Source organism: Struthio camelus, chromosome 2 (assembly GCF_040807025.1).
Source record: "Struthio camelus isolate bStrCam1 chromosome 2, bStrCam1.hap1, whole genome shotgun sequence".
Lineage (NCBI taxonomy): Eukaryota > Metazoa > Chordata > Aves > Struthioniformes > Struthionidae > Struthio > Struthio camelus.
Window position 1 is genome coordinate 52,800,665 of NC_090943.1, and position 27,079 is coordinate 52,827,743.

The 27,079-nt window shown below is 36.4% G+C and overlaps 1 protein-coding gene across 33 annotated transcripts in view; it reads right to left on the reverse strand.

The window, feature by feature from the left end:
* Nucleotides 1–5,738: 5,738 nt before the first annotated feature.
* The window catches only part of CLASP2 (cytoplasmic linker associated protein 2), a 150,644-nt gene continuing 129,303 nt past the window's right edge, over nucleotides 5,739–27,079 (reverse strand). For all 33 annotated transcript variants that reach the window (XM_068935735.1, XM_009679741.2, XM_068935737.1 and 30 more), the window contains 10 exons: nucleotides 25,429–25,572; nucleotides 21,348–21,491; nucleotides 20,796–20,902; nucleotides 19,766–19,919; nucleotides 18,785–19,013; nucleotides 13,638–13,831; nucleotides 12,650–12,778; nucleotides 10,524–10,730; nucleotides 9,303–9,419; nucleotides 5,739–8,096 (listed from right to left, as the gene is read on the reverse strand). In XM_068935735.1, coding sequence (XP_068791836.1) covers nucleotides 8,010–8,096; nucleotides 9,303–9,419; nucleotides 10,524–10,730; nucleotides 12,650–12,778; nucleotides 13,638–13,831; nucleotides 18,785–19,013; nucleotides 19,766–19,919; nucleotides 20,796–20,902; nucleotides 21,348–21,491; nucleotides 25,429–25,572 — 1,512 coding nt within the window. In that variant the 3' untranslated portion in view covers nucleotides 5,739–8,009. The remainder of the gene's footprint in view (nucleotides 8,097–9,302; nucleotides 9,420–10,523; nucleotides 10,731–12,649; nucleotides 12,779–13,637; nucleotides 13,832–18,784; nucleotides 19,014–19,765; nucleotides 19,920–20,795; nucleotides 20,903–21,347; nucleotides 21,492–25,428; nucleotides 25,573–27,079) is intronic.

A 27,079-nucleotide genomic window follows, 5' to 3' on the forward strand; every position in this document is an offset into this window, starting at 1 on the left:
TAATTCCCCATGCAGAAAGCAAGACATTCCTTATTCCAAGAAAATCTTCTTAAAAACATTACAAATCACATGATTTTTTTTTTTAAAAAGTTTTTAAGAACAAGAGCTATACATTACAGGGGTTTAAATTTAAAAATATACACCACGTCCCTCTTTTCATACCACATTGTGAAATGATCTTGCTGTTGTCCACATCCTCCTAGGGTAAAAGTCCCCTTTCTTATGTGGTTCAAGAAGCAGGGGCTCACAAACAGACTGCTAAGAGAGGGCAGCCTTCAATGATACCAGCACTTTCTTCTCAGCACCCTCTTATGACACAGGCTTGCAATGCTGACTCACTTAACAGCAGTTTCCTCTCCCAAAAATGATGCTAAGAGGTAGAGAATCATGCAAGAGTGTGCTACGCACTCTTGGCTAAACACTATCCTTAGTCAATGCCTGTTTCTTTTGTCCGGATGAATCTTGCCCCAGAAGGGCAGTGAAATACTGGTATCTTTCAGCAGCTTAGGGAAACTGTTGACACTAGCTCAAACCATAGGAACTTGAAGTGGTGACCGAGAAGGAAATTCTGACTGCAAGTTTCTGTTCTCCCAGGCGGCCTGCAGCTGTTCAGGAAACCTTTCCTCCCTTCAGGGAAACGCCTAGCAAGGCCTTTCAGTGAGTTCAGGCTAGTTAACTATTCAAGAGATAATCAATGCCCCAGAAGTCACAGATGAAGTAGAAACACGTCTGGATGGTACAGATACCCTCCTGTATGTGGGAAGCATGTCAGCTTCTACCACCAAATATCCCTCTTTAAAGGGATTCATCTCCCAGGGCTGCAGAATGCTGAACTGTGATTTTTATTACCAGTCCGGTTTTTCATGCAACCATACAGTTGCATCATATTCTGGGAATATGGCCATCTATTATTTGACTTTAATATGTAAGATAAACAACAGGTGTTTTTCTTCTGGGCTACAAAGGTAGCAAGACCACAGTCGGTTCCATTTGCCTAATGGCACACCTGCCAAGGCTGGTGTATGCTTTCCAGTTTTTCTGACCTTCAGCATATTCCACAGATAAGATGCCACTGTGACTACTATAAACTCTGCAAAGTTTAAAGCAATGGAAAAATATTGCATCAGAGTTCAGGCTCCCTGAACTGAAAGCCAAGCAATCTGTTTCTTTCTATTCCAGGATATTTGCTTTTAGTTTGTAAAACCAAGATTATATTGATAAGAAGGATTCTGGAAAAAAACGTTAGAACTTCCGTTAGAACTTCCTCATAATGTTTTTCATAGGGATAAACTTATCAGTGACATAAGTTTCCCAATTCTTACATGAAATAACCATGGACCTGCAATTTAAACCAAAATATTTTTCTGCTGGTATTCTTCTGTAAGCAGATTTCTAATCAAGGAAAAGTTAAGCCACAGAGTCTACCATGAAGGGCATTTGCTGACAGACTGATCAGAAATTATCAACTATCCAAACGGATTCAAAGTTGAAGCAAGGTTTGGCACGAGCCAGTAGTTTACAGACCCCCAAACTCCATTCATAACTCACTCTACCAAAACACAAGCAGCTTCTACAGCATTTTTAGTAGTCTGACACCTGAAAAGGTCTTACTTTTGGCAAAAGTTTGTGCTGGACCCTCAAGTAAGTCTTTGACTGAGATATGCTTCTTCTGAATAGCAGTTTTACAGTCTTTTGTATCCATCACCAAAAACACAAGTCATTTGAAAAGAGTACTGATACCTCCGCAGTAACTGAATTTCTTTGAAGCACTTCATATATTTACTTTTCCATTCAATTTTTTGCCTTCTTGTTGGGAGTGCAAAGAGAGTGATACCTGGGCTATTCTCCGTTTTGGCTAGGATGCCAAGGAAATTACCTAATGACTGTACCAATAACATATCTACCTCTACATTAGAGCATCACTTGAGGACGGTGTCTTTACTTACTGCCATTAATTTAAGGCGGCATCCAACTTGCATTCTGGAGAACAGAGTTAATAACTGCATGTGGAAACAATTTATGAAAGCAGGTATCATGGAGCTGCACAAATAATATACTTAATATCTAGTTTAAGCTAATTTTTTCTATCTAGCACATAAATGCCCTATACAGCTGAATACTATAAAAGTGCAGACCGTGAAAGGGGGAAAAGTAACGGCACAGAATGAAGAAAGAGACAGAAACTCCATGTCAATTATTTAAGCCTTCCTTCCCAACTCCCCCCCACCCCCACCCCCGCCAAGTCCTTAACTTTTTTCCATTCAGGAAATACTTTATGGAAAAAATTAGCAACTTCAGTGCAAACCATCAAGTTCAAAAGCCACTTTTCAGGTACCATTGATATTACTGTCTAATGGTTTCAATCAACATTTTATTTCCAAAGAAAATGAATATGCAGAAATAAATAAGTATTGGCAACCTACAAATACAAAAGTAAAAATGCAAATTCATTACATATAGAAAAGAAAGGGTACGAGGAAATGAATTATAAACCTCACATTTGTGAAGCAGCTGCATCTTTTTGCATAATACCAGTCTAAAGGCCTCAATTTAGCTCCCGATTGTGCAGCACATCCCTTTTCAGTCACTTTATCAAGGGAAATTACAAGCAACTAAAGAATACATATGAAAGTGTTTAACTCTGACTCTGCTACATCTTACGGCCTCAATTCCCTCCAAATAGAAAAATCAGAAACGCGACTCAAAAGGACAGAGGTTCTGAATAGAAAATACAGGCTATATGAGTAGTGATGCATAAGAACTCCTTAGAGGGAACAGGTAACTTCATTGGGCTAGAACACCTCAAATGATTAGTCCTCCAGCACGGCCCCAATTGTCATTTGAAGGATCAAAAGTGGATCAAACAACTCAAGAGTTTCTCTACACAGAGAAAACATCTACAATGACATTTAGTATGGTATAAAAATGTTTTGTCCACATCAGTTTCAGCTATTTTTGAAGGATAAAAAATAGCAACAAAGGCCACGAATGACATCTTTTACCAGATCAGAAGATTTTTGCAGTGGCATACAGTTACAGCTGCATTTCAAAAGAATTGTATTTATTTGGATTAGCAGATAATCAAGCATTAAAAACATGCTAACCTGCAATTTTAACTGAAACAGTCCCATCCAGCTCCCCTGTAGGCTTGCATTTCAGCTGCTTAAACTAAAATCACACTTGCCTCATCTTCCCTGATGTTTTAGTGTAAACAATCTATGTTCAGGCTAAGCAGCCTGTGATAAAGCTAGTTTTGCCGTACAGACAGACCCTCAAGGCCCTGGACAGATGTTCACTTTTGCAAATGGCTCTGGCAGAAGTTTTCTGATCCCACGATCCTGCCTAAAGGACCAGTTGGGGGTTGCTCCCCAATCGGTTGGGCCTCGAACAGATGAGGGGTGCTCATACAAGGTCCTCTGTTGGCCCTGCCATGGACAGAGATAAACAGGTGAGGCAACATCTAACCAGTCTAGCTGGCTTTTGAGAATGTCTGCCCACTGCCTACCTTAAATCTATACCTTTGATTTTCCTGGTATACATCTTCCTTAGACAGATGGGCCCTGCCTTCGACTCCAACTTGACACACAGTTAACAGAAGTGTTGCGGATTTCAGTACAAGTTCACAGAGGTGCAAAGATTTACATTTGTGGACGACAGCAAGATCTAGGAAAAGGAAGTACACCAAAATAGATAAATAACCTGTGGAACTTCTGTACCTGTGATAAAGTTCAGTTACCCTTTTATCTACTGCCAATGATAGGAAGTCTGGATATCAGTTATGAGTAATATCATCTTTCTATGATTTTTTTCTAAGATGGCAGCTATGTTGTTTTTTTCCACTGCAGTATATTTGCCATGTTTCTCTATCAAGCATTTCCAATCATCCTCCCTCAAAACATGCTTCATTTCACCTTCATTTTAAACGGAATTAAGCTGGCAATTGCAAAACTGATCAATTCACTGTTTTAACAGGGGGAAAGCATCATTTTTCATTCTCCTGATAATCTAATCTTCCTGGTTCCAAATTGCCCATATATCCCCACCTTCTTTATGTTTATTGCAGTCTATGTCTTTGCTACGTTCCAACCTGGCACAATGAATGTTACCACAACAAACTGAACCATTCTCACTAGCCTTGAGCATCACAGGGATTAACTGTAGCATAACTCAGGATTATTTTTTTTCATGTTCATTTTCAAAGGAACAATGTTATATTCAGAATTCAAATTCTTTTACTGAGAATTAAACCATAAACAGTTTGGGCCTACAGGCTTTCTACGTGGATATACTCAAACATTTAAACATCCATAGAGCCTACTGAGAATAAGAAAGTCTGTTCCAGGATCCTAACGTTCTTTACGCTGGGACTCAGGCCACAAATAATAAATGCAGCTCACCTGGTTCCATTCTTTACCTTCGAAAACAAACAAGCACCCAAACTCGGGAAAATTCACACCATCAGCTCTCCTTTCAATTTAAGGTTACTATCCCAACTGCCTTGGTAAGACTTCAGCTGAACACACCCTGTTACTCCACATTCTTTAAAGTAAATGACATCCAAGTCCCCTCTGTATTTCCCGCCCTGATTCTGCATGTAGCTTGCTTTCTTCCTCTCCCTTTTTTTAGGCCTCAAATCCAACCTTTTCAGAATCACATTTCAGTATTCAAATCACTGCAACAGTGACTTAATCTTTACAGTATATTAGAAAGAACAGAAATAAACCTTTTTTTAAAAAAAACAATAACTTATAATTTTCCTGATATTCTTCCAGATCTTTCTGCTAATCCATTAAAGAAAGCATCTCCAGCATGAACATAAGGCATGACTAACCACAATTCCAATTTAATTAAGCTAATGTCTATTGATAATATAGGAAATTAAGGCAGAAGTATTGCAGTGAATCTGATACCTGGTTGCGGGGGAAAGCATTTTGTTGCAAATTCTTACATTCTGACAGCTTGATTTAATATAGAGCAGATTTTATCCACACATAGCAGCCTCACCTTTGTTGAAACAAAATCAGTCATATCATAATTTAAAAATTCATCTAAATATATTACATTTAGGCTCTTTACTACACGGGATATCTACACTTCCAGTATTTAAAGATGATTTGGAAGCACAACTGATGGAGAAATTTCATCTTCCCTCCCCCTACACCTGGAACAAAAACTTTCAATCTTATATGGGATGAAAACATCTCTCTCTGACCAACTCTTACAGTTTTTTTTCCTTTTTGTTTAAACATAAGAAAAACATAGTACATTCGGCCAGAAGATATACTGTATGTTTCAATACACTTATTTTTGCAGTATGAAATAACATCTTCAAACAGAGGCAAAGAGCACACTCATCCTGAAACGACCCTTTGAAAATAAGAATTATCTCTAGAAAAAGCAGGATTAACATACAAGCCTATTAAATTCAGCATCTGTGTGTTTTTTTTTTAAATCACTGAAATGTAAATTGCAAGATCTGCAATTGAAAACTGTTTTTAAAATACTAAAACAAAAAAACCTCCCCCCCCCCCCCCAAAACAATGTATATGTAATGTAAGAATAAATAAATAAGGAGCCTGCCTAAATGAAGGAAGTCTGGTGATCATACAGATGTTACTCAATTTCCAAAAAACATTCTTTTTGTCTAGCATACCTGTATGAACAACGTATTTTCTAATGCCAAGACAGCTCTAGTAACAGAGTATCTAAAGAAACATCATTCGGACGCACAAAACATGAAGATTCTTAAATTTTGTTTAAACCAATGTTGTATCAATGACATTTATAATTTTTTTTATAGCATGTGATCAAATAAAACAGAAAACCATAATGTATACATTGCTAATTTTTTTTTAAGTAATGTTATGTACATTTTATTGCCAGTATATGCACAATGGTAAGCATAGAACTATAAATACACAATGTAATTAAACAGTAGAAAACAACAAGAATGTTACACATAACGAAGGAAAGAAAGAGGAGATACTATTTTCCTGATGTAGCTGCTAAAAAGGGCTAGTGACAAGTTATGACAGTCCTGTTTTAAGTCTTTACATATATTTCTACAACTTTTCCCCCAATAGAATAAATCTCTGCAACGGCATTGCTTTTTTAACAACCATATCTCAAACTTTTTCTATCAGATTCACTTCAAACTAAAGTGAAAACAACCTTTCATGTAACTACAAGCATCTGACTTCATTTTTGTTCAGTTTTGTTTTTCAGGGTACCTAGCAAGTAAAGTGTGTAAGCAGTTTCTTACGATATTTGGCTGCATGTTGAAGAACAGAATTTTGCATACAGATTAAGTGATAATTTGAAACAAAAAACAGAAAGAAAAAAGAAGAATTTCTATAGATATAGATTTCTATAGATTTCTATTTCTATAGATAGATATAGACTGGGTGCTATAGGCAGCAGCTCATTCAAAAATTAGTCACCCTGAAGAGGTAGAGAGAATTTTAGCCTAGCATAGATCATCATCCTTGGCACCGCTATTTTCTCTCTTATCAGGATACGCTTTCTATAACTAGACAACATCACAGTCAAAGGAAGAAAAAAAAGCCAGGAAAAAAGCTACTCCTGGGAAGGGTTGTGTTTCATCCGACTTCTCAGTTAATTAGCTTGTCGCTTATATCCAAGACAAGAAGAAATTAAAAAAAGAAAAAAAGAAAGAAAAAAGAAAAAGACAACATTTAGGGACACATTTACTTGATTTTTGTTCTCTCTTTCCATTATCAAGTTCATAAATACAAAGAACCATTATTCACAATAAACTAACTCTTTTTCAGAAATGGAAAAACAAACCCTGGAAACATTTCCACACCTTAATCCAGATGGGTCTTGAGGATGCTATTCAAGAAAACCATGCAAGTAGTTTGGTGCAGCTTTCCCAACTCATCCAAAATATATACTTTTTAAATTAAAAGGTGGCAAGATTCATAGCATTTGTGACTATTCCCCCTCCCCTCCCATTTAAATTCAATGCAGAAAACCTTGGTGCTTTTAGGAAGATAACAAATACATTGTTTTCTGCACTGTTGTCATAAAATCCCATGTGAGTTACAATACAAGACTACTGGTTCCAGCAATTAGGTTGAGAGGAAACATTCTAGTGATAAAGATAAATACATACTGAGCATGCTTGGGCAGAGCACTCCATTCTGAAGCATCCTGCTTGAAGAACGAAAGGTGACAAGGATGGTTCACATCCATCAAGTGACCATTAACTCTGCTGCTAAAAAGCAGACTGCCACACTATCACCAGTTCGGCAATGCTACCCTGAAAGGGCTGTCTTCCACATTAGGAGGTACTAGTTGTACTAGTCCTCTACTGTTCACACTAAATTCTTATTTATGCAACAAACATACAACCAATGAACAATATCACTTTTACAGAACTGGATCAATCCAGCTTTTTTATAGGCATATTTCTCAATCTCCAGAATACCCCAAACAAGCTGTAAATAAGATGAACCACCAACACAGTGACTGAGTCTCACTGCAGTTCAGACTAGTCCTGCCTTGTTTCACATCACTTCTTGTTTCTAGCAAAGGACATGATACTCAAACAAAATAGCAATAAAAACATAATGTTACCTGCAGCTGAATGAAAGCAACAGAATTTATATTTTAACTTCTGAAGCTTAAAGCATACCTGTTTAATTAGCATTAAAAAAAATTTAATACAGTAACACTGGCAAAAGTTAATGGGAAGACACAGAGGATTGTGAACAGGAAAACTAATGGATTAGATTATTTTTAAACTTTATTTCGTTTTGATCAACTGATGTTAATACTGTTTTCCTTGGATTTGGAATAACTCTATTGCAACAGTCACATGCAGGCTGAGGACAGCCGTTGGTTAAAGAAAAAAAAACAAAAGAAAAAACAAACAGAAATGAAAAAAAAAAAAAAAAGAGTTCCAAAATTGTGTGTAAGAATTTTCCTTCCACTGAAGAGGGTCTTGCCCTTTCTTTAGGGGACCTGGTTCACTCTTGTCAGCTTCATTAGCTTTGTCCAGATACATCTGCTGTTGCATCCCCTGGTCCAGAGCCTGTTTGTGCACGTTTAATGTAAAGGTTCAATAATTTCATCTGAAAATTTAAGCCAGAAATACACTTGGTTACTATTCACAAAATGTACAGTTGAAATCTTTGCAGTAGCCCACAGGAATGATGCACTGAAGGGAATCATTAAACCGTTTTCTTTTTCCCCAAAAGAAAAATTTTATTTTATTTTATGCAGTTGATTGAAAGGTAACATATTTGCCAATGAAAACCTCAAACATGACAACATTTGTCACAAGGAGAAACTGATCAAGCTTCACTAAAGATGTTAACAAAAAATCAAAGGTATCTGGATTAGGACAGATGGATTATTCTCCAAAATTACAATGCTATTCTGAATAAGTTTTTTTTTTTTTTTTTTAATATACTGTTGAACTTTTAAGCCTCTAATTAACAGAGCTTTTTTTTTTTTTTTATTTACTAAAGCTTCCAATACTGTCTAGAATTGCACATTCAATATAATCAATACCAAACAGTATTTTTTAAGATGAAACTGTCTTAGAATAAAATGGACAAAATTGTCCTGCGTGATTCACAAGGACAAATGAATTTGCGATTAACATTCAGCTGTTTGCATGAAAAAGAAACAAAACACCAAAAAAACAAAAAAGAAAACCCCTAGTATGCAAGAGATGTTGATTCAATTTCCTGAATCAAAAAAAGACCACAGATTGAATTTTTTCAAATAAGAGGTAATGAAAGGACTGATGAAAGCAAGAGAACAGATAAGGAGAACAGATAAAGCTGTTGCATGTAACATCTGCACATTACATTTATTGCTTTTCAGCCTACAATTACATGAAAAACACAATGAGAAATAAGGAAAGGAAAAGCCAGGCTTAGTATATCCATTATCACTATTCCAGATTTAAAGTCTGACAGTGAACTCAAGCATGTTCAAAATTTTAAATAAATAGATAAATATTTATCTATTTTAAGTTTTTGGCCTCTGATAGTATGTAACTACATCTATTATTAGGCAGCAAGAAATATGATATAATTTAGTATTTAAGGCTAAAGTTCACGCGCTTGTATAAGTATCTGAAGATGTAAGGATTTTCAGTTTTGAATCTTTTACGCTAAAGTTACATTGATCCTCTGTCTGAGGATCTCTGTTTCAGTAGCCTTGATATTTTTGTTCAAATATATACTTTTATGAGATCTGCCATCAAAATGCAAATACATACATGCAACTATGGACCAAGATTTCATTATATGGTATGTTTTACTTACTTTACTGCCAGTGAGTTGACTGAGATGTGGTTTTAGTTCATCACCAATTACTGCATGAATGGCTACAAGGCAGAAAACACATGCCTTACGAACACTGCTCTCTGAATTATCATAACCCTAGAAAGCAATAAAATTAACATTAATAGCTTATCAGTTAATGATTAAAAGCCTCAAAGCTATTTAATTATCCTTATGATAAATACATTAAAATCTACAGTAAATGAATGATAAGGTAGCCCAGTGAAGCATTCCAATAACAAAAACCAAGCAAATACAGGGCATACACTTAAAATGAATTCTGCTTCTGAATCACTGTTGACCATCACTTTCCAGATTGAAAATAAAACCAATACGTTCCTGTTCGTAAGTTATACTGTGGAAGCAGGGCTGCTATCTTGCTCTGTGTTGATTGCAGTAGGGGAGAGCATAAGAGAAACAGTTCTAGATTATAACGATATTTCTTTAGAGCAGAAATTTAGAGCTTCCATATTCTGAAGTAAGTATTCGCTTAACAGGCAAAGATTCTTTCCCTAAACTCCCACGTTAATGACTTTTGTTTCTATTACCACCTTCCTAGTAGGTCACTCTTAGCTCTCTCCCTTTCAGTTCCTCCTTAAAGGCCTGTCCCCAAAGGCCCCTGCTCCACCTCAGCCTTCCAACAGATGTGCGATAGGACCACATCCATTAAAGACAGAACATCTACAGAATTAATCTGCCAAACTCTGAAAAGTCCCTATCAATTATGTGTAGATTAATGTATCTTAGCTCTTAATAGCGTGGACATAAAAACTTCTGATCCCCTTCTCTCTCTCTCTCTTTTTTTTTTTTTTTAAATTAAGCTCCTCCCATCCTTTCTTCTTGCCTCCCCAGAAGATCAAACAAAAAATAAATCTAGAATTAGACACACATACAGCATGGACAATTTCAGACCAAATGATTAGAACTTGGAGAAGTTACAAACAACAGAAAACTGTATCTTACAACTGAAAGTATCTACAGAACTTAGCTACAGCCAGTACTTTTATATTCTACCTAGATCTCCTTTGATTTCTTACCACACTTACTATTTAGCTACTAGACTAGATACTGTTTCCAATATCTGAGTTATTTTGGGCCAAAGCCACAAGCACCTATTAGACAAAGAAATCCTTTATGAGAGCCAAATGATATTATTTTAAAAAAACTTCACAATCCTGACATATGTTGTGTTCCATTTTTTACCTGTATTAGACCTGGCACAATTTCGGGTAAAAGCTGAGTAAGGGTTTCTTTAGATACTCTTTCTATGACTTTTGTCTGCATTTTGATTGCAGCCAGATTAATGGGGTAATCTGCAGTTTGGATAATTGGACAAAGAACTTTGATGCACTGATCCGGGCTAATGGAAGTGGCCAGCATGGAAGCAGCTTCTTCGGCAGATCTCACCACCTGTTGAAAGAATAAGTAAAGACATAGAAAAATGAATTGTGAGAGAGTTGCTATGCTCAGTGTTCTGGCAATAATGGTTTTTTGGGGAAAAAACTATGGTCCCCTCTCCTCTCAACACATCTACAATACTTAAGAGCACATGAATTCAAGAGACTTTTGAAAATCTGTATGCAAGGTACCAACTATCAGACATAACGCTTTTCTAGAAACAAGGCTGTTTTCAGTATTCTATGACTAATACGTGTACTGGGCAATAGAGGTACCAACACTCCCCAAATCTGCCTGACAATGACTGTTGAATCAGATCTGAAATCTCTTCTTTATTCTGCAACAACCTTCAACTACTTGTTGAAACATCACCAGCGTTTTTAATCTATACTTTCTTGTGTTACGACTCATTATTGCTTTTGCTCATTATTGTCAGGTCTTTGATCACTGACGATATGTTTGCATATTCATTTCAAACACTGTTCAACGACATGCCTAAACCGCTATTTCAATAAGTTAGTCTAGCTGTTCCCCTCACCTTTAAGTTGGAAAGAAACTACCATGACAAAGTTCTTTAAGCCTGCAGAATACAGTAAAACAAGAGTAATTAGTTAGGAAGCCAAAAGGTACAGAAGCTCAGGATATAGGATGGGTACAACTGACAAAATTCATATCTGATCTGCATGTTTGTGCAGATGTGGTGTTTGCCAGCTACCATGACAAACAGCTGGATCAATGATGTATCAGGAAATTCTGCTTTGGATTTGCTCAGAATGAGAATTCACCCTCATCCTTTTGTGACTATTTCTGGGCAAGAAATGAGTACACTAAGGCATTCGTTCTCTTACCATTGTGCTCGGGAGGGCTGAAGAGAAAGAGCTTCCTAAACTGTTTCTCTCCATCCTTGTCCCCTTTGCTTTCACTCATACATAGAAAAATGAGAGAAAAAGCAAGGAAACGAGATGGAGAGAAGACACTTTCATAAATCCAGTACATGAAATAAATTTAGAGGATGAGGCAGGGAAAATGAATATCAGAAGAGTGAGAAAAGCTATTGGTATGGGAAGAACTGCAGTCAAACTTCAAAACCTGCAAATCCACAGTAAGTTCCACACAGAGTACACATCCTTGAATTGGGTGCAGGGGGAGAAGAGGCTATACTGGTTTAATATTAAAACCTAGATTTTTTTTTTTGAGTAACATCAGTGATACTTATGTGGACCACTTAATGTCTGGGTGGTTACTGTATTCATGTTTCTAACGTGTACCAGTGCATTATGCTTTGTCATGCATGTGTACACTATACTCAAAATAAGTGTTTCTGAGCAAGAGTATAGCTATAATGCAACTATATGTCATCTGTTTCTGAATTCCCTCACTATTCTTGGCTCACAGCCAACTCTCTTCCCTTTTTTTTTTTTTTTTTTTTATCTTCCTGTGTTTTCGCTCCTATCAATGTTCAAAGCCAGGCTCTCTAACGGTGCAGAGCTGGTTGAAAATGGAAAGCGAAAGGGCTAATATTTCTTTGCCATGTTCCGTTCCCTTTAGGGATGAAATCCCAAAATTTGCGTTAGAGCTCCAGGATACGAACAATTGGCTTAAGATGTCATACAGGAAAAAAAAATCTGCCTCCAGCTGCTCCTCCTTGATGTGCTATATTGACACGTAACTGGGTACTGCTCTATATCCTCTTTGGACCACAACCAAGACAATTTTTATTAGCGTGATATAAAGTACCGCAGGGCTTATAAAACTGCATTTTTTTGGTCTTACATACCTTTATTAACTAATAACGCCCAAATATTGATTATTAAACAAACGACTTCCTTAGTAAGATCTGACTGATTTCTCTAACACTTTCTCTACCTAACACAGCTGTTTCATTCTGAAATATTTTGTCATAACTTTAAGCAGAATAAATAACTACTAACCTCTTTATGAGGATCCTTATGGGCTTCTAATGTCTTCATGATTGTGAGTTCTGCGTAATTTTTAAACCTCGCTGGCTGGTTTCTCAGAATTTCCCTTAGAACTTTCAATGCCAAAGCTCTGATTGCATGCTAAAGATTAAATATTTAAAGTGAGTTATGTATCTTTAAATAGACGTATTTTATCAATTATTTGGCAGTTGGAGAAGTCTTTGATAATAGAAAAACACTAATTAGACTACGCTTTGTCTGTATATTCAGTATGAACCGAATGTAATAAATACAGCTGGAAAAAAAAATCTTCAGTGGCTCACCCTGCTCTCTTTCTTTCTGCAAATAATTCAGGCAGTGTATCATAAACATCTCACCAACCTGAGTTATCTATACTACCAAAAGTTACAGAGTCGCATAAAATTTTACTTAAGAGCTTGATAAAACCTTTAGCATCAACGCCACACATCATTATTTTTCAAAACAATGATGAGAAATTTTTCAAAGCAAGAAAGAGGTATTAGTATCATTTAAACCTCAGTATTTTAAAAAACATGGTCGTTACAGAATATAATTATATTGAACTAGAAGGGTCTCTCCCATGATCATTACTGCACTTTAGAAACCTCTCATTTTTAAATGCTTTCCCCATACATGATGTTTCAGTATTTCAAGTCTACTAGGGGCTCTCAGTGGGTAAGCTCTGTATCCCAGTGAAAAATATTTCTTGTAATTTATCATATGGGAATCAACAAATACTGCTTGAGATGGTAAGTACTGCTGATACTTTTCACACCGGGGGCGCATTCAGGCTTCATGATGTTTTCATTACTTCCATTTGTCAATTGCCATAAGAAGGTTTTTGTTTTTCAAGGCTAGCTGAGATTTGTGCCCTCCCGACAAACTCCACCCTGCCCCTCCTACCCATGTAAACTTCAAAGATGCTGAAAGTAAGCCTTGTGCTTTGTTAGCATTCTTAATTGGATGAATCTGAATTTACCTCTTTGTCTCCAAGTGTTTCAAGCAGCAGCAGTAGTATTGTTTTGAAATGCTCATCCCAAACACCGAAAGACTCTTCTTGAGTTAATTTCATGAGCTCATACAGGGCAGCTTTTCTTTCTTCAACTCTCTCATTATGGTTTGATAATTCTTTCAGTAACTCTGCAACCAGATCAGAATGGTCCATGGGAGGCTCTATTGAAAAGGAATAAACAAAATAATCCTTGGTTTGTGAATATGAGCATCTTCTCTATAACTCAAAGATACTTTCTAGGATGGCTGGCCTTAAAATTGACCTGCTTTTATTTTTCCCCAAATTTCTCTACAAAAATTATTTCACTACTACGTTTTCAGTGCAGTCAACACTCCTGAAAAAGCTCATGAGAACAAAAAAAAAAAAAAACCACATACACAAAAAGAGATACTGCAAAAAAAACTTAAACTGTTTTAAATTTTGCTCTTCTAGTACTCAGAAGTGATAGGTTCTCTGAATCCTTTAAAATCTGATCTACACCTAAAGCATATGTACCTACCACGCAAGAAGAGAGATTTGTGTCTTCTCCTTTAATATGACAGACTTGCTTAGAATTTTGTAAGCTATGTTTCCACAGTGTTATCCACACTTTTAACATAAACAGAAGAGTGGTGTTTGGTACAAAAGAGCTGAAGTAGAAGCGAACCAAAGCCAGTTAAGCCCTTCCACAGAAGGACTGTTATCCTGGCAACAGTCATTACAAGACAGGTCTGGAGGGTTTATTTTGTTACATTTCAGCTACAAAGAGGATCCCATGATGATGAAAAAAGCATCAGTAACAAGACCATATTTGTAAACACTGGCCTGCAAACAGGGAGATCTGCAAACTCGCAAACTTAAAACCAGTTAAAAGAGAATTAAATATCAAGTTGTTGCCTTTATTCCATCACCTAGACCATTTCAGCCTTTAAGAAAGAAAAACATATAGCTTCCACCTTTGCATTAAGATGCTGGATAAATTAACAGGAACACAGCAGTTTTTCTGGAAAAAGGTCAAAAGTATTGACAAAAATTTTCTTTAAGAGGGCAAACAGTAATAGAACTCAAATGTTACCATATCTGTACCTTTTTCCTAAAATTATTTCCTTTTATTAATATACAAGAAATATCTTTTCCGTAACAAATTTATGATGTCATATACTGAGAAAGCACAGCCCTTGCACATTATTACTGTATTCAATACCGTAAATTATAAATGCCATACAAAGCATAAACTAATAAAAGCTGAATTCAGAAGCTTCTACTGTCTCTGGAAAATACCTACCACATTGCAAGTATCTTAAAAAAGAAAAAAAAAAAGTCACTGTTTTGTACCCAGTGTTTCTATTTGCACTCTGTTTTGGATGAATAATCAAGAACACAAACACCTGAAAGCAGAAACATTTTTTTCTGCAAGCACTTCTATTGCCTCTATATTAATGCATGCTTTGCAAATTCCCTAAATGGATCATTAATGTTTGCCTAAAGGACACACTGAAATTGCATTCTGCAACTGCATTATGTGAGTTATTAATTAGTACAGATGAGCAGAATGGACAACCTGTTTCAAAGAAGCAAGATCATTACTTTTATTACTGCAACCATTCTACTAGTGCTACCAACCTATGAGGACTACAACTATAGTGAAACCTATTTTGAGGAAAATATATTGACATATAATTAGCAAAGCAAACCAGATCTGCCTGACGTTATTCTCCCTGTAGAAACATCAGAATGAAGGAAGTGGCAATTTGAACATATTAGGGGAAAGGGAAAGGAGAGGAGCCATGTCTATGCAGGGATAAGGGGGAGGAAAGAAGGTCTGTTGGCTGAGGAAATAGTTGCAATTCCTGAAAAACATGGAGACAATCAAGTGAGGGCGCTTTCACGGCCCGTTTTCCACTCCTTCGTAGCACCCACTGTAAAAGAAGCTGTATTCAAAGTACCCGTGTTTCTCTTTCAGAAAGAGAACATGAAACACCAACAAGAAGGAGCGGATGCAACTCCTGCCTTTGAATGCGATAAATATATAGCAAGCATTTGACAAGAAACATCTCTTCTCAAACCAGTCACAGAATCACAGAACAGTTGAGCTTGGAAGGCCCTTCTGGAGATCATCTAGTCCAACCCCCCTGCTCAGGCAGGGTCACCTAGAGCAGGTTGCCCAGAATTGTGCCTTTGAATATCTCCAAGGATAGAGACTCCACAACCTCTCTGGGCAACCTGTTCCAACGCTAGTATTATCCTTTGACAGGATATCTGATACAAGGGTTAAAAGGAAAAACGAAGGTATATCTTGACTTTATAATAACGATTTTGCCATTGTCACACATAGGTTTTCAATACAGAAACTAAGGAAACATGGCTGAAAAAAGTCAACAGATCAGACGCAAACCCTGATGAATCATTTGCAAATAGTGACTGTATTATAGTTTCCTATTAATCTAAGAGGATATATGTGATGTCCCTGCTCAGGACTGTCCTGGGCCTGGTTCTGTTTGATGCTTTTGTTAATGATATCAACAAAATACGGAGAGCATATACAGAATCTACAAAGGAAATCAATTTAAGAGCAGTTGCAAATGTTGTGGAGAACAGGATAAGAATTCAAAAGGATCTTGATAAATTAGAGGAATGGTTTGAAATAAAAAAATGAAAAAGTCAACAATGACAAGGCATGTGTAAGGCAAGAGACAGAAGCAGAAACCTTAAGCCCAGATACAAAGTGTCAGTTAAAGATGATGATGTTTGGAAAACAATCTATGAAAAAAGGCTGAAATAAATGAGTTTGCTGAGAGAGGAATACCCATTTTTAACCAGAGGCTGTGGACTGCTTTTAAGGAGTCTGAAAAGTGACTTAGCAAGGCATGTTCCCTTATTCTTCAGATAAAGGACACCTCCACTAGAAAAAAAGGGGTCGCGATTAAAAGATCTAAGCTGCTGCTATGAAAATCTTTTTACTGTTAAGTGAGGCAAAACACTCAAGTAGCCATTTCAGGTACATCGTGGCATCTCCTCCACTGCAGATTTTTAACCACCAAAAAATGTCTGCAGAACACATTTTCATGCCTCAGTGCTGCCGGTTGGACTAAATGACCAGCTAAGGTCTTCCCAACTAGCCCTGTATTTCTACATCTTTCTACCAGTAACAGATGAAAAGATAGCTGGGAATCCAGTACAAATGGGACTTCTGGCCAAGCTGTTGAAGAGTAGACATGAGAGCAAGGTTGAAACGCCTTCCTCCAATCCACCTTTTCTTTACTTTTTCCAATGGTGCCACTCATTCTAGGAAGGCTGGTGACTCCAAAGCAGCTAGGCAGCACTCTTCTCAGCCCTAATGCATATATTAATTTTACCAGCCCCTAAGGTCAGCTATGACAGACTACATAGTGTTGAGGTGCCTCTAGTCCATCAGGTTTATGGAAAAAGTATGCAATTCCTTAGTAAGGAAGCGTATACACAAAGTGTTTTGCCAAGTATATCATTTTTCATGCCAAGTTTTTTTAAAATTATCCCAGCTAAAGCTCTACAACTAATACAACAATTACATAATGTACACAGTAAAACTAAGAGTGCACACAGGAATAAAAGTATTTTGTTAAAACCCACTGAAGAGCAGACCTAAGTAATACATCTCATTACTACTTCAGTAAATACAAACCACTACTGGACTGGGATGCTTCACCCCAGTCAGCCTTGAGCTTTTACTAAACCAGAACACCCTGGCAGAGCATGGGTTCTTTGGTATTCTGTGGGACTTGCAAACAAACAAAAACAAAAAACCCATCCTTCTGTTAACTAGCACATATTCTTACGTAAGGATGTTTGATAAGCTTGAGACAGACTAGAAAATAGGTTCTCTGCCATTAATCGCTGCATTTTAACCTAAACTGGAAATGGAACTTGCACGAGAGTGAAGGCCACAGAATATACACAGTAAAAGAGCTGTTCACAGAAGGTTTTCTAAATATTTAAAAATCCAAGATAACTTTGGCATGAAGAAATAAAATTTAAGATTTTCAGACAATAGCAGTTAGCAGTCAATAACGTACACAAGCACAGGGTAAATATAAACTGAATATAAATTGAGCAATTACAGATTTTTACACCCCAGAGAGACATGAGAATCTCAGAATGTGGTTCATAACCGAACATTAACAAAACATACAGACTCTTTAAATCAAATTACATTTGTGTAATTGTTCACACTCAAGGCAAATTAATCTTTCTTAGGCATAACTGCTGTTATATAAATGGCCCTCAGAAATAGCTCCAAAGTAAACTAAAAAAAGAATGAATTAACTGTTGAGTAAGTGGTAATTTTCAAATTAAGATATTAGAAAACAGCTTTGTTTTTCAAAAGTTCCTGTAACACTTCATTGCTTAATGGCACAGGAAAAACTAAAATAGAAAAGAGGAAAATCCATTTACCAATCACCATTAAGAACTTAGTCTAATTATAAACTGAGTTTAATCTATAGTTGAATATGAAATATTAACCAGAGAAGGTATACCAGATCGTCAGAAACACCTGCTACTTTTCCAAAGCATGATTACTCAACCCGTCTGTCCAACATTTAGCTAGAAGAAATACATGCAGAAACATACTAGGAAATACTAAAAAGAAGCCTTAGATGCCTACAAAACAACAACCTAAGTTTTTAGAGGCTAAATGAGCCACCTTCCTGGTAAAGGTTGTTTTTTTGAAAAGAATGTTTAGTCAATAGAAAATACCAATGTCATGTTTCAAATACAAATATATTACTAACAAAATATTTAATCTTTCACCAAATTCCAAAACTGGTTTGATCCAGTTTTATTTCCTTGGTATAAATCCCCCCTCCAATCAAAAAACAATCTGGTAGTTAAATGTATGTTGACAATTCTGCTGTAGAACATGCTATCAGAAGAATACTATGTAGTTTAGTAATTAACTCATTTTTCCCCTCATCTCTACAAAGGCCAAGTAATCTCACAATGTCACTCAGCAGAATTACTAACAAACTAAACTAACAGCTGTGCTGCCTCTTTCAGAGGCTTTTACATTTACAGCTAGTGATGAATTCAGACACTGGGCTAAAATATGGTAAGTCTCACCGTTTTCCTTCTAGCAAAGAATGCAATCTGGAGCTTACCATCAGGAAATTGCTCTGCATCGTCATCAAACATGGCTTCTTTCAAAGCAGATTTATTAAATGAACTGATACTATCTGAATAGTTGTACGGGTTATAATCCCGTGAACGTGGCGAAGAGTGGGGAGGCATTGTATTTAGTAAAGACGTTTTGTTATCGAGCGCTGTTCGGCCTGTATCACTAACACCACTTCCTGCTCGCAAGTCCACTATTCCAGATGCACTGCAAATCTGCAGGAAAAGAAATATCACACAAAATATAAAGAACATACTGCACTTTTCAATTCACTGCATCTCTACTTCATCTACATAGCAACAAGTTAAAAGTTTCAAAAAGTTTCCTAAACATTTCCTAATTAACTTTTTCAAGTTGGCTCTTCAGACAAGACATCTTAGTAACTGTTCCCTAACACTTAAAATACTTAGCTTTCCTTTAAAAAGAGGTGTACATAATCCAAAAAAACCGAAAGATCACAAAGTAGGAACAGCTGTCTCTATTTAACTCAGAAGCTTGATGCCAATCAATTAAAACCGTGTTTAAGCATATAAGTATTTGGCAAGCTCAACACATGTGAAAGGCCAAGTTCCATAGACAGAGAAGTTTAAAACACTGCATTGTAGCACTGAAAAACCTGTAGGTTTTGTATGGAATGAGCCAGAAGACTTTAGAAAAATGTGTAGTAGGGTGTAGACCTCTCAAATGAAAACAGAAACCCAGCTGATTTACAAGATAATCCATTTATAAAATTGCTAGTATTTTAAATAAATCAACAGCTAATACTACTGGTAATTAGCATCTACATTTCCAAAGTGTGCTTTCAGACTACAAATGTATTTTTCTAAAGCTCTGAAGTGATTTAGGAGAGATGTCCCAGTTCAGAAATCATAATACATAAACCTATTTAAAATGATGCTTTATGTGTAATAAATCAGGTTTTGGCTTGGTTTGCTGAGACCAAGATGCATCGAGTTTAAATACTCACCGAATCACCATCATCTTTTTTGGAATCTCGTTTCACAGGCTCATTCATATCTTCTTGACTACGAAAACTGAAATTCTGAATGGCTTCAGTGACTCCACGAAGAGAACTATAAATATCTTCAGAATTCATATTTTCTGTGTCATAGTCAAATGCACTGTGGGCCACAGATAGGACATGGGAATTAAAAAGGATTTCTTTTTTACATTTTGGATTATTTTTTAATTTTTGAATTTAATTAACATTAACTCGGAACAACAGAGACTCAGGAAATATTAATGAAATTATTATTATTTTTTGAAGTATGGTGAAGAGGAGAGCTGGCTGTCCACATACTAAAGGTGTGCCATATTAAGCATAGTATATTTTGTTGTTGTTTAAATGTACTGCTGGTGACAGAGAAAGCACTAAGACTGGCTAGATAATGAAGAGTTGCATTATCTAGCAGCATCTGCCTGAAGAAACAAACTTGTTTTACTCTAACAAATATGAAACAACTAGAAACTGTATACCGTTCTTTCTTTCCAAAAAAAAGAAAGTACTGAAGTAATAAAATCAATTCATCAGTTTTCACATTAAGTTGATTGCTAAAAGTAAAATTAAAAAAATCCACTTAACTGGCAAAATTGGTACCACAAAATTGAGGAGGGGAACATTTGTGAACTTCTTCCTTTTTAGTCTCCCTAAAATCAAGGTATCGTTTAATGACCTAACTGGGCTACTCTAACATTTACTAGAGACAGAAAGAGAACCTTCTTCATGAGCACTTCCCTTCCTTCTCTCGCTATCCCATTCGCACTCCTAAGTGCGCAGGCCTTTCTCACCTCAGGGCAGATCCTTCAAAGGGGGCTAAGCAGCTCACTGCACCTAAGCAGTGCAGTGTGCTGTCATTCTGTGGAGGGAGGAGGTAATTTTTCAGTACCTGGCACTTTTCTGTGAAATTCTTTCCATGCTTTCACAGTTGGGGTTACAATTTTGGGTAACACTTAATGAAGCCCTAGATGCAGAAAATTACACTACAGACTCATGTTACCTTGGTGACAAAGTGTTCTGTGAGGTGTTGGTGGGAGAAGTGAGGGGACTCGACCAACTGGCTGGTGAACGCGGAGTAGGTCTTGTTAAAGGACTTCCCATGGATCCCTGGAGAAGAAGAAAAGATACTCCAGTAGGACGCCAGCTTCCCTTTGAACTTATTATTCTATTTATTCTCCAGCACCCAGAAACGTTTAAACAAGTTCTATTTAACTTCCAAGACTGGCTAACCAGTTACCAATAACTTCAGTCATTACAAAGTTATACCTGATGGAAGTACAAGATAAACTACTCTCAAAAAGCACATTCAAACTTGATGAGTCACTTCACTTGAAAGCAACACATACTGAAACAAAACCATCAACCTTTGGAAGAAAAAAAGAGATGAGGGTATTCCATAAAGAGCAATATCTGCTATTATTAAGACAGCGTTCTGCCCACGTTTTGAGCCCTGCCCCCTCCCATTTCCTCCCTCTCACAAATAACTACCGAAATGCAGTAAAGACGGAAAAAAAGCAGTAACTTCAGAAAGAATAACGAGAGGTGTAAATACCTGACCACTGTTGCCTGTGTTCCGCAGATGATTGTGGAGAAGCTTTGTGGCTCCATCCTGAAATGTTTTTGGTAAAGCACCCAACAGCATTGTAAACTCTGGGGTATTGAGTTCAAAAAGGGAAATCAGCACTGACTGTGCAGCCTACAGGAAAAGAATACAGACCACAGCTATTAGTTCGAGTTTCTTAAGTAATTTTTAATTAGCAAAAGATTCTATAGTAAGGGCTTATCACAAAAGGTGACAAAAGTATTGATCAAATTCGAAGAATAAAGATGTTAGCAGTGAGAACAAAAGCAATTTGTATTTGCTGATAAGCTGGAAGTTCAAATATTGATAACTCCAAGCACAATAACAATGAGCTTTTACTTTGCACCATTGTCCAAAAAAGCAGCCTTCCAGAAGTGCACTCCTCAAACATTTTTGCCCCCTGCAGAAGCCCTGCTTACTAACTGAAGCACTGAAGAAAGTGGCAAAAAGACTTTTAGAGGCGTTGGGAAGTTGGACAAAAGTAATTTACAGAGAGAAGAATTCCATGTCTAGAAGAACACACAAAGCATGAGCAAGCCTGCAATTTCTTCTCCTGATTTCAATGAGTGGCAAGACAGGTAGTAAATAACCAGCAGACCAGCCTGAAAAGAAAGTTATCATTTTAGAAATTTAAAGAAAAGAAAAAAAAGGAGGGAGGGAGGGAGGGAGAGAGAAAAAAAGAGAGAGAGAGAGAGAGAGAGAGACAGACAGACACGGGGGGAGAGAGATCTCTGAAATTGGAATGAGATGATCTTGATTTTCAGTTGCAATCGCAGGACTTAAAATATTTTATAACTTATCCTATAGGCAAACTAGTTAAACCTTTTTCCCCACAGCTTCCTTTATCTTTAAAGGACAGGCAAACATGAGGAAGAAAGTAGTTGACTGCAACATACTTTAAAGATGAAAACTGGTAAGTATTAGAGTGTATAGTCTATTGGATTACACCCCTCCCCCCACTCAGATTTTAATATTTTATCTTTAAGGTTATACTCATCCTAAGTATGTTTTACAGTATTTGTTCGTGGTCTGAATGAAAGATGACAGATCTTTACTGCCAGAAGGAACAGAGCAAGCCACGCAGTGGTGGGCTTCCTCTAGGGCTCCCTCTGGTAAAGGAACGTTGACTGCCTGACTTCCTAACATTCATATAATTTAATGAATAACCAACCGGACAGGCTAACAAACCTGTCAACATGGCAGCAAACCTATCACATGTTAATGAAAAGCTAGAGATTAAGTTGTCCAGAATTGCTCAATAATTTCTTTTTAGTATGAAACTCTAAGATTAACCAACTATGTGTAGTTTCCATAAAAGCAGCTCACCATCAAGGTCTGCCATGCACTGGAGAGAACCAGTGCCTAATGCTAGAGTGAATGATAGGCAGCTTGTTTAAGGATCAAAATACATCAAGCAAGTAGTTTAGAAAATGCTTTTAGACATTCATTTCCCTCCTTTTGCTTCCAGAGCAATGAACTGTAGCATTTTTTAATTAAAAGTGGAAAGCCAAGGTATGAGCACACATACCAGCACACATCTTAGTATTAAGTTTAATGAAGAAAATACTAACACATTAGATTGCTACAAATCATCTTCGCATACTGGTGATCGGCTGTTTTCTCAAACGCTTATGCTCTCCTCTCGCTGATGGTCTTTTCTCTTCAAGTAAATACCTTGAATGCCCTCTATGCCCCTGCCTTCAATGTTTCCCTTTTCCTTGTTTTTTCTTATAGTCAGTCTTTAACAGAAATTGGTAAAAAGCAAAATCCACAACCAAACAAAGGCTTGAAGTCACCACTTTCCTTTTTCTTTCTTGCTATCTGCATCTCCATTCCATAACACCTTGCCTGTTTAACCTGCTTATAAAATAACAAAATAGACGGTCGAAGGTCATAACAAGAAAGAAAACGATACCATCAGGTCTGCCCAAAATGAGGGTCCGCTTACGGTATTAAAATTGAAGTTGACCCACAGAAGCCTATGCAACTGCCTGTTTTCTATCATACTTGAAAAAAGTTGTGTCTTAAAACATCTGGTGTTATTATTTGACTTCAAAATAAGCTCTCTGGAAATTGAAGCCCCGTTCATAAGCATCATCTTTTCTGCAGCTAGCCACACTACTTTGGTTTATGTTCAGTCACACAGGTTACATCTGTAAAGATCAACAGTAAGGGTTAGAAATACTTGTTTGGGTCTTTGTTCTCAGAAGAATCTGAAATCCTGAAACATTGAATTTTACCCTCCAGAAAGAAGTCTCATGTCACTGATCTACACTAAGAATGCCCTCTTTAAGGCTGTTAGGATTTTTCCTAACACTCAGTGCTAGAAATGTTCTTACTGAAAACATACACCATTGGCACACACAAATACAGCTGGCATAAAGTCTAAATTTAAAGAAGCTAAAATGCTGTAAGCTTATATTTTCAGCAAGTTTTTGAATTTTAATATGTGATAGCATCTTATAACCTCTTAGAGGATGAATCGTTTTATATAACCCGAATAACTCTATTGACTATTCATTGGTAAAATTTTATTTTCAAGAGTTATTAAAATCTTTTGGTAGTTAGCTACTTGCAACTGCTCTGTTATGGAAAGAAAAAATAAAACAAGAAAACTTCATAAAATTAAGGTGTTCCAGATGATAAAACTCATTGGCAATTCTTTCCATGATTCAGTTACTTATTGACGTAAAAATGCTTATTAGAGATATGAGCCATCAGATAAGACAGCTTGCCACGTGTCTTGCTACTAAAACTTTTCTGATTTATAAGATAGTGCTGCTTCAATTCCCTTCCTTTTTTAAGGTTTTATATATATCACTGGAACACAGTAACCAGGCAAAACAAGTCCATAATCACATTACTGCTTTCCTATACTTATGTGTTGTATTAGAAATGAAAATTAAAACAAAAAATCTCAAATATAAACTTTCCTATATCAAATTATTACAAACATTCAAGATATGAAGTAGTAGTGAAAGTGATTTTTGTTTTTCTCTTCGTACTACATGTGTTGTGAGACAACTCAAACTACAATTTGTATCAATTCTCTCCAGCAAAACATCCCTCCTAAAGAAAGGAATTTTTAGGACTGTTTCCAGAAATGATAAAGTTGCCAAAATTCAAGCTGGACTGAATCTTGCAAAGGCAATCAAAAGAAATCAGTGGGTCTGTCTCTTCAGTTGCAGAAATAAACCCGAAAAAGGTATGAAAGCACTGGTTCTTTGTCACAGATACTTCTACTTTGTAAGCCATAAACTAAATACTTTTATATGACGTTCAAAAAGCGTGAACATACCAATAACGGCAGCTAAGACAGGATGAGAAGAACAAAAATCACTAATCACTATTTCATCAAACTGAAAATAAAATTCAGACTTCTGCTATCTGTATTTACAGGGACTATTTATAATCTTTCTGAAAATTGCATTAGCGCATTTCTCACAGTTCCTCTGTATCCCTAGCCTATCTGAATACCTCACAAACATTAATTTTCACTTCCCAAGAAGCCTGTAGAAAAAGGAGTTTCGCAGTGGAACTGTAGCATTTCAAGAACAATTCTTTGATACTGCCTTTGGTACCAGCTAAAGGTATCACCATTCCTGTTATGGACGTGTTATTAGTATTAGAGAGGCTATTCAGTAAGAAATTTTAAATCTGTATAGGAAATGTCTACTGAAAAAAATGTAATACCAGACACTCCTTGAAATAAAGTTAGTCCCCGTATTATGAAAAAAATTACTTTGTAATACATAAATATATTATGAAAACACAACCTTGATGGAGATTTTCAAGCTGTGCTAATTATATTTTACTTAAATGTTTTCAAACACTATTTTTAGGAAAGTAACTTATTCAATTTTGATACTTCATACAGAAGTATTATTTATCTTTGCAGAGAAGGATAAAAAAGTATGTTTGGCTTACGAAAGAGTAAGTTTTTAAAGAAAATTTTTTTTTTCCATTTTACCCAAGAAATATCAATAGCTTGTTTAATTTCAAAAGCTAGTTGGAATATGCTTCAACTGTAAACACAAATGAATAAACATACCTTCCTAACATCTGAGCTTTTAGGTTCTGTGGTCCATGTGATGATCCGAGACACTGCTAACCTAGTTTCACTTGAATTTACAAAATCTCCTGGATCCATCTGTTGTGCAAGAGTCTCTATGTATTTAAGGATTGCAACTTTGACCTGCAAAGACAAATAGAGTCAGATGGACAATAAAAGTGGTGTGTTGCGAGAATAAGCGTGCTCACAAAATAGGGTGCTCTTTCCCTAGAATAAAGGATTAAAGTTTGTTTGTGTATTTGTTTTAACTAAGTCAAGAATTTACAATGTTTCTATTAAGTCTTTTAGGAAATATAAAAGTTGACTGTCTGGGAGAAAGTTCTTATCAGCACTGGTATAAAAGTCTAAACAGTAAATCACTTTACAGATAAACATAATGCTTCAAGAAAGAAGGAAGTTTTCCCACAAACTCATTAATAGATACCTTAGATTTCACTGCTAACAACTAAAGATACACAAATCATTGCATATGCAGAAGTTCATACTAGCAATCAAGCAGAAAACAGAAGTACTCATAATATTTAAGAATATTCAGAATTTTTAAGAACTGTATAGAATTGAGAATTTTCTTCAAGTAGCAAAATGGAAAATGGACGCCATCTCATGAATAAACAATTCTCATTAAAAGACTATGCAGTTAACACTCAGCATCCTTTAATGACAGAAAACAGGGTTTAACACTAAGTATCTTTGGGGATAAGCCAAAGGAATGTATTTAAAAAGTATGGAATGGAACTTCTACAAAAAACTTCTTAAAGGGGTCAGATGAACATTTTTCCTTTGAAGATATTTAGAAGATAGGGTCACAGATTTACCAGAAGGATAGAAAAGACACTTTACTTCCTCATCCATCTGAGCATCCTTCTCCTATCACACAAGCTCGCACTACTCCTTATGCAGAACTACCATTTCATACGGCCCATACTGCAGCCTCTCTTCTAGCGTCTCCAAAACTGCATCACTGCACAGCACAAGGAGGGTTGTTATGCCCATATCTCCCTTACACATTCCCCTCCTCAGTTGTTCCTCTTATCCCAGAGATAATTGTCATGCAACCCATCAAAAAAAAAAAAACCTGCTAAATGTTTATTTAGGCAATCAGTTTAATTTTTCAGCTGTTTGTTTCCACTAATAATTACATTGAATGAAAAATACCAATCAGGGAGAGAGCTATGTCCCAAATAACTACAAAGCAATAAAGTTCTTGGTGTATTTAATTGTTCATGGCTTGTACTATAACTGCTCTGAATAAAGCTATTTAAATATTTCCTTTGGTCATCAGAATCTTCAAGCTATTAAAAATTCAGCAAGATATATTGAGGGACACACAGACATTAGCGGTCGCTGACGCATGTAGGTTAATACTACGTTTTCACAGCAGCTGTTAAAGCTGGGCTTTTCCAAAGTTAAGTGACAACCAATAGGTAGAGGTTTTTGTCTTAGAGAAACCAATACCAACACAGGCGGTACAAAAACACACCTAAAAATCTATTTGCTAGGTTCTTCATAACATGGAAGGAAAAACAAAGTAACACCTCTTGATAACCAAACAAAACTGCGCGTTGTTCCTTCCTTTCCCACAGGAAACTAGCCCTTACATTAGGGCAGCACTGCTGGTATTACTGTCAAC